Below are 14,091 nucleotides of genomic sequence, written 5' to 3'. Positions count from 1 at the left end.
TTATTTAGATAGTAAATACAAAAGTGATTTTTAATTTTGACCAATGTTGACCTGAAAGAGACCAACTTTGATCGTTAATTATCGAGAAATTAAAATTAGCGTCTCCAGTTATCACAAACTAGGACTCCCCTAAGTTGTCAAGGTGATATTTTAACAAATTTAATTTGTCGAATACTACTTATATTTATTAAAAGATGAACTACTCCAGCTATAAACTACAAGAGTGAAGTAGATCATTGGTGACGCTGAAACTAAATCATTCGAGCTATGTTCGTCATTAATGACGATACTCGTAAAAATTTTAAAAGTCAACCGCGATACACTCTACAGGCACATGTACACTGAATTTAAATTTTTAATATTTTAATACTCTAGTATACTCCTAGTATATTATTTTTTTAACAGAGCTTTTACTATTTCTGTATTCAACACGAACTATACTTATAAAATGCAACCAATCGTGCTACCTTTCTTTCCCCATGTCTCTCAGGTCTCTTTCTTTCTCTGACTTTAATTCCTCTCCTCTATATATAACTGATCACATAGACTTGTGATTTATTGAGTTGTGAAACCGTCTCAATATTTGTCTTTCTCAAAGTTGTCAGATGACTTAATAGCATATATATATATAGCAACAAATTATAAAAGAGTAGTTATTGGGAGAATCTGGGAAATTAAGTGATCAGAAATGAGTACTACTACGAAGAGTAAAGCGATGATACAAAAGAAAAGCTACGGCTCTTTTGTGTCAATTTTCATGCATGCCGATAGAGCAGATATCTTGTTGATGTTTCTAGGGTTTTTTGGAGCGGTTTGCGACGGGTTTTCCATGCCGATAATGCTTATAGTTACCAGCAAACTTATGAACAATCTTGGTGATGCTGATACTTCAAACTCCGATAATTTCACGCACCACATCAATGAGGTAACAAATACACATTAAAAAGTAGTAGTAATACTTTTTTCATACAAAGAAGCTATATGGATTGGTTACTTTACGCATATAAATGAATTAACAAAGTTTGGTTTATGATCTGATTGCAGAATGCTTTAGTTCTGGTTTTCCTTGCCTGTGGACAATGGGTCGCTTGTTTCTTAGGTTTGTCTATCCTCTTTCCAATCCATTGATTTTCACTCTATCTCAATTTGCATCTACTTTAAATCCATAGGATTATGGATTGGTTGAATTGTTTTATAATTTTAAGTTTTTCCTTATTCGATTTATGTTTTTTTTTTTTTGGGTTTATAGAGGGATTTTGTTGGACAAGAACAGGAGAGAGGCAAGCTTCAAGGCTACGAATAAGATACTTGAAAGCAGTTCTAAGGCAAGATGTGGGCTACTTTGATCTACATGTTGCTAGCACAGCCGACGTTATAACTAGCGTCTCTAGTGACAGTCTTGTCATTCAAGACTGCATTAGTGAAAAGGTTCGTTTTAATTTCCTTTTCCACTCAAGTCTCCAAAAATAATATGTTACTATAATTAAGTTATACATACCGATTGACAGTGTAATGAATTTTTATAGCAATGTTATGAATGTTTGAGGGGAGCCTTGACGTAACCGGTAAAGTTAATGTCAGCCTCTTGTAAAATGTAGGGTAAAGCTATGTATAGAGGCGGACCCAGGATTCAGTGATCGCGGGGCACCATGATATTCAATATAAATTCATTACTGGTCATAGAGATTGATACGGGGGCCTAGACTAATATTTGACTATTTTCTAAAGACATTTGCATGTATATATAGATTTTTTGCGGAAGTTACCGGGTGTCGTGACCCCCTCTTGTTAAGGTGTGTGTCCGCCTCTGACTGTGTACGATAGACCCTTATGGTCCGGCCCTTTCTCGGACCTTTCTCGTAGCGGGAGCTTAATGCACCGGGCTGCCCTGTTATGAATGTACAGAATTTAAACTCTTTGAGTTTTAGCTGACAATGTTTATAATTTGGAAAATATAGGTTCCAGTTTTCTTGATGAACGTAGCAGCTTTTATTGGATCATACGTGGTAGGATTCTTGATGCTATGGAGGCTGGCATTAGTAGGATTTCCCTTTGTTATTTTCCTGGTAATTCCAGGTCTCATGTATGGAAGGGCTCTAATGGGCATAGCCAGAAAAATCAGGGACGAATATGGCAAAGCTGGAACAGTTGTGGAGCAAGCAATTTCTTCTGTTAGAACAGTTTATTCCTTTGTGGGAGAAAACAAAACTATAGCAGAGTACTCTGTTGCACTACAAGGAACTGTAGAATTGGGACTAAAGCAAGGTTTAGCAAAAGGTTTGGCTATTGGAAGTAATGGCATAGTATTTGCAATTTGGTCCTTCATGTCTTATTATGGTAGCAGATTGGTCATGTATAATGGAGCACATGGTGGCACCGTCTTTGCCGTCGGCGCTGCAATTGCTATCGGCGGACTGTAATTATCTCTACCTTTTCCCACATTCCCTCTCCACCCCACTCGGGGTGTGTCGGAAAATATTTGATCTTTACGCAAATAGTCGGTCATATTCATTGTTTATTTTATTAGTGATATACGTAAATTATACATTCGTTATACATAATTATACCTTCAACGGTTATTTTTAATTTAAGTGATTGTGTAAACGGCTATTTGAGTTAATTCTTCAATATTTTTTACAAAAAAAAAAAGTGATGATATCTCTCACTTTGAGCCGAAGTTATTTTGTCTTTCATAATTATGGCTACTGTTATATTATTTTTTAATTAATTTTTAATAATAATTTTTCTAAAATAATATTTCTCCCTTCCCCGATAAAATAAGAAAACCCGTTTTTCAAGAATATGTTTTGTAGAAAATAAATTATTTTCAAAGAAATAACTTGACAAACACTATTCCTGGACGTTATTTTTCAAACCTCGGGAATGTGTTACGGCTTAATTTTTTGGACTGTTCATTTATTTCGAATATATGACAAGTTTGACAAACACTACATAACACCAAAATTCTTAAAATAATTTATGTGCTCCGTAGTTTGTAGTCAGATTCTTTAGCAGATTTTTGAGTAATTTATAAAACAGTTTTCATTTTTCTTTTTTATTCCCTTCAAACAGATCACTGGGTTCTGGTTTGTCAAACGTGAAGTATTTTTCAGAAGCAAGTGCTGCTGGTGAACGAGTAATGGAAGTGATAAAAAGGGTACCAAAAATAGACTCAGATAACATGGAAGGCCAAATACTGGAAAGCGTAACAGGGGAAGTGGAATTCAGACACGTGGAATTCGCATACCCGTCGAGACCCGAAAGCATAATTTTGAAAGATTTTAATTTAAAAGTCCCAACAGGTATACAAGACGAAGCTAAATTCTAAACTCGCTATTAAATTCATTGCTCATTTTAGTTGTTGAATTCATAATTAAGTATTTATACATATTTATCAGAACCCGTAGCTAATGCTCTAATTCGTCGCCGCAGGTAAAACAGTGGCATTAGTGGGAGGGAGTGGGTCGGGAAAGTCAACAGTAGTAGCATTACTACAGAGATTTTACGAACCACTTGCAGGAGAGATATTTGTGGATGGGGTCGCTATTGATAAGTTGCAGCTCAAGTGGCTAAGGTCTCAAATGGGTTTAGTAAGTCAAGAGCCAGCACTTTTTGCAACTACAATTAAGGAAAATATACTTTTTGGGAAAGAGGATGCATCTATGGAACAAGTTATTGAGGCTGCTAAAGCTTCTAATGCTCATAACTTCATCTGTCAGTTGCCTCAGGGTTATGATACCCAGGTGCGTTCCGTTTTGTATTTCACCTACCTGCAATTTCCTTCCTATTTGTCCTTATCCTTACATTATCATGAGAAATAAAATTTGTGGAAAACGGCCAAAAATATCTAATATAAAATATTTAATTTTAATTTAACATATCGTTTCGTAAAGTATAGTGGAGGATAATTTTAAACCAAGATCAAAAGTAAAGTGATAAATTTAAACCTTTTTTTCGAAGTATTTTGACACATACAACAACAACAATAACGACGACCCAGTATAATCCCACAAGTGGGGTCTGGGGAGGGTAATATGTACGCAGACCTTACCCCTACCCCGAAGGGTAGAGAGCTGTTTCCAGGAGACCCTCGGCTCAAAAAAGCAACAGGAGCCGATATATTAGTACCATAAAAATGCATAATAAAATAACAGCAATTTGTTAAATACACATGAAGATCTATTAAAGTTACGGATAAACCCAAGATGATTTGCTAATAGTAAAAGTGTGAATCAGAGGCGAATGGACATGGGTCACCGGCACCCAGTAATTTCGACAAAAACTTCATCTAGACTTGCAATATCTTCAAAATATAGTCAGATATTAGCATAGGTATCCGTACTAATCCTTATGAGCAGTGATAAATTTATATTAAATATTATGGTGCCCCGCAATCGCCAAATCTTTGGTCCGCCTCTTATATGAATTATCTCAAAGTATAACCGAGTGTAAAATTATTATATTCCATTTCATAGATAGGTATATTTGGACCATTTCTCTTAAAACTAAAAATAGTTGTGTACTCTCAACTTGCTAAAATTGTTCTCATGCTGATTTCCGCTATTGTCTCAAACTGGCCATAAACAAGTCGCTGTTAATGAATAGCTTTGCTTCCACGATTTGAGTCAAAATGATTGATTCTTTTGTGTGCAAAGAATTTTGAACGCACTTAACTAATGCTATATAATGTCTCGGTTCTTGAAAGGTCAAAATGTTTTTTAGATAATCATTGTCTTTACATGTTGTCATACAAGTGGGTTCTGCTATGGAATATGTCATGAAGTAATTTCACCAAATAAACTAATCTAAAATTCTATTTTGTTTTTTAAGTTTGTGCTGCAAACGTTATTTATCTCTTTCTCATTATTTTTTTGGTAAGGACTTTTGTCCTTCACCAATTGAAAATTATTGCTTAGTATGTTGCAATTTATATTCCATTCTTCTTATTTGGGACATCACAAATTTATTAATACCATCGCGTGGTAGTAATATACTAATATTCTCTAGGCAGCTTTATATGCTTTTAGTAATTAGTCTTAGGGTACGCGCTTTGCGCGTGTACTCATATCAGTAAATATAAAATTTTAAAATTATATAAATATTATTAAATCATGTATAGCTAACGTAGAATTGTTAAATATTTTTTTGAGAGTATTTCTAGAATTTGATGTTGAGTTAATGAATATAATAATTATGAATACTGGGATAATTTATATCTAATTATAGTTTTTTAGAATGTCTATTTATATTTTGTATACATAAATTTTATAGAAGGAATACTTGATTAAAGAGTAATGGACACACTATTATATATCCAAATATCAAATATAATATTTCACGAACTTTTTGTTTAATTTTTCTTAGAAAATTATTCGAATAGAATACCAAAACCAATCTAATTATATAGCTTGAGTTTTATACCCTTTTGTTATATGAAGTTTTTTATTGTTTTAATATCGTTACCTTTTGCATCACAAACTTAAAGCTAAATGAGCTGAAAGCGATTATTAACAAAAACTCATCTTAAATCTAAAAGCAGTATAAGTGGTCGAAACTGATAATGCCTGAAGTTTAATACTCCTAAATTTAAACGGAGTTAAACTAAAACTAAAAGGAATTGAGAAAACAAAGTCCTAAAAAGTAGAAAAATGATTAAATCAATAATTCTAAATATTAGGTAAATATTAAATAATTATTTTTAAATATTTGAAAAATAATTAATGATTATTTTATCTCGTATGAACTCTATTTTTAAAGGATAAAAAAGATAAAAAATATTTTGCTAATGGCCTTTGTACTTAACGTACGTGCTTTGTGCGTGTACCCATATTAATGAATATATGATTTAAAAAAAATACTAAAATATTATTAACTAACATATTTAAGATGTAAAATAAAAAAATTTAAAATATATAAGTTCTTGAAACGATGAATATTGATATCATTAAGCTAGGTGAGAAGATAAAATTAATAAAAAAATTCAAATTTTTTTTAATTATATTTAGTTCTTAAAATATAACGTTAATAAAAGAAAAAAAAATACCTTTTCAAGATAGAATTAAATTGCTCTCAACTCCAAAAATTCATAACATAAATAAAACCTTTTATTATTACTGTTATTTTAGAATAGAAAAGTTTATTTTCAAGAATCCTCAAACTTTACACTTAGGAAGTGCTTAAATCTTTATTAGATAGGAAAATATTGGGAACACTTTGAACAACTAACTGTTGCTTCTAATTTATTTATTTTAATGCCATTGTAATTTTGCATACTTGATGGAGATGTATGAATAATTGTATCTCAATTTTAAATATCAATGTACATATAAGTTATATGTTACCTAGTTCAAATTACAAAAGGAATTTACACAAGGTAAAAATTGTAGTCGATTATTAGGACTATTATTCATATACGAAAAAATTTAATAACTAAATTTTAGATAATTTTAAAATTCTAAGTATTAAGTTAATAATTAAATTACAAATTCCTCATTTAGCTTTACTTTTAGAAGTATCAATAGTCATACCTCTTTTCTTCAAATATTATAGTAGTTGTTCAATATTTTTCTTTTATGGCTTTGAATCCAAGTCTAATGTTTTGGTAAAATTTTGAGTTTGTAAAAGTATTGCAACGTAATTTAGTTTATATATTTTGTCCTAAATTAGAACTTTAATTTATACACAGAAGAAATTTAGTTAATTTTAATGTCTTAAATATTAGGGCTTCCTACATAATAATTCAAATATGGAAAGTTATAATAAATAATGTTTTGTTTTATTTCAAAGTCTTAAATATTAGGAAAAATAGGTAAATGATAATTTTGTCTAGTGTGAAATCTTTTTTAAAAGACAAAAATGACGAACGACATTTCGCTAAGAGCCTTCATACTTTTAATATAATATAGACATAGATTATTTGATATGATTTTTTTTTCATCAAATTGACATTTCTACTATTGTTTTAGTGTCCTTCTATTTACCTATTATATAATTTACAAGCAAAATTAAAGTTTAAATTCATGATCATTTCAAGGGTAGCAAGAGCAATAAGAGTACTAGTAATTCAAAAATTGTCCAAACACAACTGAAATAGTGTTAATTCTTCAACGATCCAAATACATTAATAAAAATACAAAGTAGTAGCAATTTCACCTTAAAATTAAAAGGTACAAACATAGTACTAAAACATGAGCACAAAATAAAGAATCGAAAACAATCAAAAATCCTATATTTTTATTATCGAACTCTACTGTAAAACTCAAAAGAAAGGAACGAAATTTGCTCTTAACAAAGAAGTAATTTTGGAATACAAATTTACGCTAAGATTCTAAGAATGTGGTTGTACATTGAAATTTGAAGAAGAACTGTTCAAAAATTGAATCAGAGTCTGAAGAGTGAACATGGAAACTTCAATCTTGAATGTGGCTGGGAAAATTAGGAAAAAAAGAGAGAATGAAGCCCTAGAAATTGGGTAAAATCCTAATTTTATTAAATCGATATTGGGTTATCGGCTAACCCGTTAAGAAATTGGGCAACCCGGGGCCCGATCCGATAACTCAATAGTGAAAAAATACAAAATCATTACCGAATCATTAACTCGATTACCCGATATCGATACCCCAATAAGCCTTTATCGATTCGGGCTATCTGTTATACAAGATATATGCCCAGCCCTAGTCATGATCACAAGTTCTAAGGCTACTTTTGGTATGCCTATTTTTAATATATATTATGTCCAGTCAAACATCTGCCATATAAAAATGTAACAAAAAATCTATTCAATGAAACAAGAGATATATTGTTAAATAACATATCAAAAATCAAATCCGTTGCACTTCTATATAATTTAGTTTATGCCTGGAAATTTTCAAACTTGTAGAAATCAATATTACATGCAGGTATACAAAATGTCCCTCTATGTTTTGTACGATATAACATATACACTTGAGAATTATCATTTTGAATCTTGAAAGTTATCATTTTTCACCACTTAAAAACCTGAGATTTAACATGGAGAACAAACATGCATACAGGTGGGGGAGAGAGGTGTACAAATGTCAGGTGGGCAGAAGCAGAGGATAGCCATAGCAAGAGCCACAATCAAATCGCCCAGAATACTCCTCCTAGACGAGGCAACCAGTGCACTTGACTCTGAATCAGAGCGTGTTGTGCAGGAAGCTCTAGACATGGCCGCTGTTGGCCGCACCACAATCATCATAGCCCATCGTCTCTCCACTATTCGCAATGCTGACCTTATAGCCGTGGTCCAAGACGGTCAGATCAAGGAAATTGGCTCACACGATGACCTAATTGAAGAGGAAAACGGACTATACACCTCCTTAGTCCGTCTCCAACAAACTGAAAAACCAAGTGAAGAATTTTACGTTGCACCTACCAATAAAAGCATTGTCTTTGCCCCATCAAATTTAAATCTTGAATTGGCCTCTGACTATGACATACAAAATACAAGTAGCCGAAGGCTTTCGATTGTAAACCGGTCAAGTTCAGCAAACTCAGCTGCGCAAAGCCGTAGAGTGGATCAAAATGCAACAATTTCCAGTACTACAGAACAAGTATTTCCTGTACCTTCATTTAAAAGGCTGCTGGCTATGAATTTACCAGAATGGAAAGAAGCAACATTGGGATGTATAGGAGCAATATTATTTGGTGGAGTTCAACCAGTGTATGCTTTTGCAATGGGGTCAATGATTTCTGTCTATTTCTTGCCTAGTCATGATGTGATTAAGGAGAAGACTAAGATATATGCTCTGTGTTTCCTCGGGCTGGCATTCTTTTCCCTTATTGTCAATGTACTTCAGCACTATAATTTTGCAGCCATGGGAGAGCAATTGACTAAAAGGGTCAGGGAAAGGATGTTGTCCAAGATGCTTACTTTTGAAATTGGGTGGTATGACAAAGACGAGAATTCCACTGGTGCTGTTTGCTCTAGACTAGCCAAGGATGCCAATGTGGTAAGTCCTCTAGTACTATTAACACTTAAAGCAACAACAATCTAATTAACATAATTCGTGGAAGATAACACTTGCTGCTTTTATAAATGTACAGGTGAGGTCTTTGGTTGGGGACAGGATGGCACTACTCATTCAAACAATCTCGGCGGTGACCATTGCTTGCACCATGGGCCTAGTTATCGCGTGGAAACTTGCATTGGTTATGATCGCAGTGCAACCTCTCATCATAGTGTGCTACTATTGCAAGAGAGTGCTATTGAAAAGCATGTCTAAGAAATCCATAAAGGCACAAGAAGAAAGCAGCAAGTTGGCAGCTGAAGCAGTTTCCAATCTCAGAACTGTAACAGCCTTCTCCTCCCAGGCCCGAATCCTTCAAATGCTCAAGAAAGCCCAAGAAGGTCCACAACGAGAAAGTATACGCCAGTCGTGGTTTGCTGGAATCGGGCTGGGAACTTCCAACAGTCTCATGACCTGTACTTGGGCTCTTGATTTCTGGTACGGTGGCAAACTCATGGCAGCAGGGGAAATTGGAGCAAAGGCACTCTTCCAAACCTTCATGATTTTAGTTAGCACTGGGCGTGTCATTGCGGATGCTGGAACAATGACTAACGACCTTGCCAAAGGTGCCGATGCAGTTGGGTCGGTCTTTTCAGTGTTGGATCGGTATTCCTTAATCGAGCCAGAGGATTCAGAAGGTTACAAGCCCAAGAAACTAATTGGCAATGTTGAGCTGTGTGATGTGGATTTCGCATACCCTGCTAGGCCCAATGTGATTATCTTCAAGGGGTTCTCAATAAAAATTGAAGCAGGAAAATCAACAGCATTGGTAGGACAAAGTGGATCAGGAAAGTCCACTATAATTGGTCTAATAGAAAGATTCTATGATCCCTCAAGTGGCTTAGTGAAAATAGATGGCCGTGACATAAGATCATACGACTTGAGATCATTGAGGAAACACATTGCACTTGTAAGTCAAGAACCAACATTATTTGCAGGAACCATAAGGCAAAACATAGCCTATGGAGCATCAGAAGAAGTGGATGAATCAGAAGTAATTGAGGCCGCGAAGGCAGCAAACGCCCACGATTTCATCTCAGCACTAAAAGATGGATATGAGACTTGGTGCGGGGACAGGGGGCTGCAGTTGTCAGGTGGCCAAAAACAGAGAATAGCGATAGCACGCGCAATACTGAAAAATCCAGGGGTGCTGTTGTTGGACGAGGCAACAAGTGCATTGGACAGTCAATCTGAGAAAGTAGTACAAGATGCACTTGAGAGAGTGATGGTTGGCCGAACAAGTGTGGTGGTGGCTCACAGGCTAAGTACTATACAGAATTGTGACACCATTGCTGTACTGGACAAAGGCAAAATTGTGGAGAAAGGGACTCACTCTTCTTTGTTAGCTAAAGGGCCTAGTGGAATTTACTACTCTCTTGTTAGCCTTCAAAGAACACCAAACTCTAGCAACACCTTCATCAATTAATCATCATCAAATGAGATAAGATAGGTATATTCCCAAATAATCTTGAAAATCAGTAGCCTCTTTTTTGTTTCTTGTTTTTCACCTTCTTTCCCAAAGAACTCTTTGGGATATTTGTTGGCTGCTTGGAAGTCTTTGTCCCATTTTAAATGTATAGATATTTTGGTATTTTTAGTAATACATTTAACTTTATAGCTGGTTACTTGAATCATTCCACCTTCCCTTGTGACCAGACCTGTTATATGTTTCATTCTTAACTTTCTTTTTTCTTCTTGTTGTAAGAGTACTAGAGCTTCATACAGATAAACTGTTCAAGCAGTTTTAGCGGTAAAACCTTATAACCTTAATACTAAAAGACCCCAGAAGAGACTAGAAATCGGCATAGCGAAGGATCCACAACTTAAACACTAATCAAGTAAGAACGAATGTCATCATTGAAACAGGTTACACTAAAAACATGAAGGGGCAATGTAGAAAAAGAAGCAGCCAACAAAGTTCTAGGATCTAGGGGAATAGAGGAAAGCATAACATTATTAGCTGAATCCTGAGAAATCACAAACCAGGATTTTCACTACTATAGTGCCTTCCATGGATTTGATGTCAACAGGAAACAACAGAAAACATCATCCATACTACATGAAATTGCTTCTGCTTTGGATAACTTCAGGAACAAAACACATCGTTCATGCATATCGTGAAATAAATCGGCCTTAAGTTTAATAAACTTCAACTTTTTATCCCCTTCGAGGTGATCAACCAGTGAAAGAGAAAAAACACAAAGTTCAACAATTTACAGACGCCTCTACCTTTTTATGAATTACACCTACTAAAACACTAAACATGACATAGGAACCAATGTTAGATTGGTTAAATTGAGCTATCAGCCACACCTCAAATCCTAAAGTCAACAAAATACAACACTGCTAAAACCTCACCTTCACGCAGCATACTAAATCTAAAAGTGACTCAGAAGTCAGAACTACCATCACCTTTTCACATAATGCTATCTCCTAGAACCGTCATGGCCCTTTAGAAGCTGTCTCATTCATTCCACATAGATGACGAAATTCAAGAAGTAAAAGCATCCAACCTCTACAGAATACATCAGACTATCACCAATTGAACATGATATTTTCAATGATATATATATTTTGCATAATTTAAGAACTTAGGAGCGCTAAAGGGTGATCTATGATTTCCAAAAATTATGATACCAGAATTAGAATGTTAAGTAACCTGTAACAACATCAATATCATAATTTGCACAGACGAAACTCCAGATCTTTTGATGCATTAATAGTCTTGGTGCAAAAGTAATTCAGTGCCCAAAATGGACTCCTTTGACCGTGAAATTATTTTCATTACTATAATCAACAGCAAAAAAAAAAAAAAAAAAAAAACTTAAACAGATAAGAACAAACAAATGTGAATTAATCATAGAAACAGATGACAGCCAACTTCAAGCACCAAGCAGTTGCTTGAGAGAGTTATCTAAACCCTATGATTATCTCATACGATAACCTAATCCATCAAACAAACAAAAGATTTTGGATAATTTAATAATCCATCAAACAATATTAACCATAAAATTAACCTCAACCTCACAAACAACCTGAGAAGGGCATAAAGTACCATAACTATAGTGCAGTAAACATAAAGAGCTTCATTATATTACCACAAAAAGATACAAGGCAAATGAGAAATCATGAATAGAAAAAGGTTCAACTTACTACATTCTGTTGACTCTTTTCAAAATCTTCTATAAGAAGGGGGTCAACATTTTCTTCGGGTTCCCACGTAGCTTCCTCAATATCAGTCCATTTAACCAAGTATTCTCCCTTCCCATCCTCACCTTCTCTCTTCTCAAGAATACAATCTGCTACTGCATATTCCAAACCAGCCTCAAAATCCCTCACCAAATCTTCAGATATCAGCCATGCTTTGACCCATTCGTTATCCTCCCCATCCTTCCACTTCACTAAATACTCCACATTTTCGCCTTTCCCTCTCTTCTCCAATATTTCCTCCACTGTTGCATACTCGAAAATCGCATCCTCCAAAATCCTAACCACATTCTCTAACCCCAATCTCCTCGCGAATTGCATTGGATTTCCTTTAGGCGTTTGATTCAAAATCATCCTCGCCAAGCTCAGAGGCGTTTGTCCTCTATAATCCTCGACCTCGGGGTCTGCCCCGAGGTCAATTAACAGCTTGGCGACACCCGGCTTAACATAGCCGGCTGCCATATGCAGAGCAGTCAAGCCGCCATTCCTATCGCGATAGTCCACGTCAGCGCCGGCTTCAGCTAGCAGCTTGACACACGGCTCGGACCCCAGACCCGAGACAAAGAGCAAAGCCGTACGTCCATCCTCATCTACTGCGTCCACATCTCTGTCGTCGTCAGTTTCTAGGAGTTCCCTAAGAGCGGATTCGTCGGCCTTTTTAGCCGCATTCCACCAAGGAGTTTCGTACTCGGCCACAACATCTTTAGCAATGTAATCAGAGGGGACCCACGTTGGGGCATGTTCGTCTTTCCACTCTATCAAGTACTCCATTCCTTTCCCACGTTCAATTGCTCGACTGCCGATAATTTTGTTAACTTCTCCGTACGTTTCATCCTCATCGTAATCTTCAAACAGTACCGGTTCTTCGTCTTCTGCTGCTTCGACTGCTTGTTGCTGCTGGTTCTGAAGCGTAGCAAATACTGATAAATTGTTCTTATTGCCGAGTTTCTTTAGACAGATAAAAGGTTGATGAGAGAAGGTGGGAGGGAATTGAGGGGAGAATTTGAGTTTGAGGCGGGAGAGAGAGGAATTGACGAAGAGAGCATCCATTGGAGAGCGACGCTGAAAATCGGGCTCTGCTTCTTTTGAATGGCCATGAGCATCTCATAATCCTATGAGGGGATACTATAAGGATAAGATATTGTATCTGTTCATTTTCCACGTTAGTGAATGTTTGACTTGGCGTTTACTTAAATGAGGAAAATTACACCCAATAATCTTGAAAATAAACTGTCTTAATTAAGAATTTAAGCATAATAACTCAAAAAAAGGCCATAACTAATGTATTATATTTCTTAAAAATTCCTATATTTGACAACTGTCCTGTATTGTCTTGAATCTATTCCTATTACTAATTTTAATTTGAGAACTTATTATATTGTCTGAATCGAGTTTTTGGCGAAAAACGTCCTTTAACTTTACCCATAACCTAAACTACATCCTTCACATATCATTGCAAGCAGAAAACATCCTTGTTATATCCCAAAATTAATAAGTTGCATCCTTCCGTTGCTCAAAAGTTATAAAACTAACGGAATAAAGTTATTCACGTGAGATACCAAGTTTGCTTCAACGACCATTGCCGTCTGCAAATTTCAAAGTCTTCTAAGCTAACTGAGTCTCTCTTCTTTTCAGAAGTCAAAACTATATCTCAGAAAGGGCTTGCATTACAGCAGTCTGCAAACAAATTAAAAAAAATAAAAATGGAAATCAAACTACTTTGCACCAAAGAAATCAAAAAGAGATAACGACGCAACCAGGTAATTGTCGTATGTACCAAACCAAATACAACTTACAATCACTCAGAAGACAGAGACAACCAGTCAAGCCTTAGCTGCAAAATATATGGAATGCA

The 14,091-nt window shown here is 35.2% G+C and overlaps 2 protein-coding genes across 2 annotated transcripts; one reads left to right on the top strand and one right to left on the bottom strand.

Moving 5' to 3' along the window:
- The first annotated feature begins 491 nt into the window (after nt 1-491).
- Nucleotides 492-10,663, top strand: LOC104216844 (ABC transporter B family member 15-like). The gene is made up of 8 exons (XM_009767008.2): nt 492-925; nt 1,045-1,099; nt 1,250-1,428; nt 1,959-2,416; nt 3,073-3,302; nt 3,433-3,743; nt 8,034-8,972; nt 9,067-10,663. The coding sequence occupies exons 1-8, from the start codon at nt 689-691 to the stop codon at nt 10,453-10,455; spliced, it is 3,798 nt and encodes a 1,265-aa protein (XP_009765310.1). The 5' UTR covers nt 492-688; the 3' UTR covers nt 10,456-10,663.
- A 424-nt stretch (nt 10,664-11,087) lies between these two features.
- LOC104216763 (signal recognition particle 43 kDa protein, chloroplastic) lies at nt 11,088-13,350 on the bottom strand. Its single transcript, XM_009766917.2, has 2 exons — nt 12,183-13,350; nt 11,088-11,544 (listed from the first exon to the last, which is right to left on the bottom strand). The coding sequence occupies exons 1-2, from the start codon at nt 13,284-13,286 to the stop codon at nt 11,521-11,523; spliced, it is 1,128 nt and encodes a 375-aa protein (XP_009765219.2). The 5' UTR covers nt 13,287-13,350; the 3' UTR covers nt 11,088-11,520.
- Nucleotides 13,351-14,091: the final 741 nt, after the last annotated feature.

The sequence above is a fragment of the Nicotiana sylvestris genome, chromosome 2 (assembly GCF_000393655.2).
Source record: "Nicotiana sylvestris chromosome 2, ASM39365v2, whole genome shotgun sequence".
NCBI classification, from domain to species: Eukaryota; Viridiplantae; Streptophyta; class Magnoliopsida; order Solanales; family Solanaceae; genus Nicotiana; species Nicotiana sylvestris.
This window is presented reverse-complemented; position numbering and strand designations above follow the sequence as displayed.

Bases quoted from the DNA above. Each gene is read 5' to 3' on its own strand.
- LOC104216844 (XM_009767008.2), top strand. From the start codon at position 689: ATGAGTACTACTACGAAGAGTAAAGCGATGATACAAAAGAAAAGCTAC. The intron at 2,417-3,072 runs GTAATTATCTCT...CCCTTCAAACAG, and splicing joins GCAATTGCTATCGGCGGACT to ATCACTGGGTTCTGGTTTGT. The intron at 8,973-9,066 runs GTAAGTCCTCTA...ATAAATGTACAG, and splicing joins TAGCCAAGGATGCCAATGTG to GTGAGGTCTTTGGTTGGGGA.
- LOC104216763 (XM_009766917.2), bottom strand. From the start codon at position 13,286: ATGGATGCTCTCTTCGTCAATTCCTCTCTCTCCCGCCTCAAACTCAAA. The intron at 11,545-12,182 runs GTAAGTTGAACC...TGTATTCTGTAG, and splicing joins AAAAGAGTCAACAGAATGTA to AGGTTGGATGCTTTTACTTC.